The following is a 1,746-nucleotide window of genomic DNA, read 5'->3' on the forward strand; positions in this document are numbered from 1 at the left end:
GGTGGTGGTGTATGAGACTAAATTGTATTGACTGGGGCTGCACAAATACGACTTTTACAGACACATCAAAGTAGCTGTTGGACTGTCTTCCCTATAAAGTGTTGTGATTAGAGAGATGGCATACTTTGAAATGTCCGCTTGGATATAGAATATCTTGTCAACAGGATGCTTTGCAGATTAGTTGAAACAACAAACGGCACCATCGCCATTATTGTGTAAATGTGTAGCTGACTGAATTTGAGTGGCCTGATGTAGTGTTGGACCCAAACTGGTATTGGCATTGGTGCGTCCCCAATTCTAACCCTCGTATAGGTCTTTAGGGATAGAGGAAATGCTCAGCTGAATGTATTGTGGTCCAGTATGTTGAACAAAATAAAAATACCTGTGAGGGTGTGCTTGTTAAAATATTCATCCTGATGTGAAATTGAAAGGCCTCCATCAAATTCTGACACTCCTGCTTCATGTACTGATTTCTACTTTGTTTCTTTTGTCTTGGCTACACACTTTGCTCCATCAGGTTGCCTGTGTTGCTGGTGGGGGGAATCTGGCCTCCATCCACACCAAAGACCACCACGACTTTGTGAAAGGTTTGATTCAAACCTCAGCTGGCCCAAATAAACAAACTTGGGTTGGAGGCACTGATGCAGTCAAGGTGAGTGACTTAACAATAGACTTTGAGCACTTTATAGTGAATGTACAGTATTCTGCTTATTTGGTACTGATGGCTGTGTTGGGATGCCAGGATATATTTCACTTGTCACCTCCTGTGGTAAAAATGTTCTGAGGTGAATTGATTCCAATTCTTGTTGTTCCAGGAGGGTGTGTGGCTGTGGAGTGATGGTTCCAAATTTGATTTCACGTTCTGGGGACCAAGGCAGCCTGACAATGCCGGTAGAAGTGAAGATTGTATGGCGCTGGTCAATAAGGGTATATGATCTATTGTCATTCATTTGGATTGATTGCAACAGAGGAAAGAACATGGGGGTTGTTCTTTTTGTAATGAATGATGTTGGTTTATTTATGGATTTGCAATGGGCATTTTCTGACTTTTCTCTGGCCAGTCATTTCAAGCTGGTATTTGTAACTGACAGTGGGCCAACTATCATACACACTATACCACCTTTGCTTGATCCTCTTATATACTCTTTAAAGACAGCAGAAGTGCTGAACTCTATTAAGAAAATTTGCAAGAACAATGGGATTAGCGGCATAAAGCTTTCCAAAAAGTGACCTATTTGTCACTGTTGTATTGACACATCAGGATGTATTAAAATACTGTGTATTATATGTGTTTACTATGTGTTTTTTTTTTTTTTTTGTTTCTTTCTATTAGGTTTTGCCAATGACATGCCCTGGACCCAGAAAAAATTATGTTTGTGGCAGAGTCCTGTGGGGACGTCGCACACCTGCTAGTGATGGCGGTTTCTTTTCAATTTAATAAACACTATTTTGAGCAGCAATATGTCTTTAATTACTACTTTATCATCACTTGTTGAGAAGCAGTAAAGTAGTTGCAAGTACATATTGCCAAAGAAGCAGTTTTGTTACATCCTTGAAGACTGCCCCCTCAATGCTACATGTGATCGTGGCTGCAGTAAAATATCTGCACATCTTGTAAACTGTGAAATTTAGGTCAGCGCTGGCCTTAATTGGTTGTCTAAGTTTGTGGGGAAATTTCCCTAAACCACTAGGAGCTAGGGATGGTGATGATTGATACAGGCTTTGACCGTATTCAAAAAAAAAAAA

At 40.3% G+C, this 1,746-nt stretch overlaps 1 protein-coding gene across 1 annotated transcript; it reads left to right on the forward strand.

Annotated features, from left to right (window-relative positions):
* Positions 1-403: 403 nt before the first annotated feature.
* On the forward strand, positions 404-1,460 carry LOC109953817 (galactose-specific lectin nattectin-like; the record flags this gene model as incomplete). The annotated part of the gene is made up of 3 exons (XM_020589274.1): positions 404-652; positions 816-927; positions 1,334-1,460. Coding segments are annotated over 3 exons (441 nt in total), but the record flags the coding sequence as incomplete, so codon positions are not given.
* Positions 1,461-1,746: the final 286 nt, after the last annotated feature.

This window comes from Monopterus albus, unplaced genomic scaffold (genome assembly GCF_001952655.1).
Source record: "Monopterus albus unplaced genomic scaffold, M_albus_1.0 scaffold1473.1, whole genome shotgun sequence".
Taxonomy (NCBI): domain Eukaryota; kingdom Metazoa; phylum Chordata; class Actinopteri; order Synbranchiformes; family Synbranchidae; genus Monopterus; species Monopterus albus.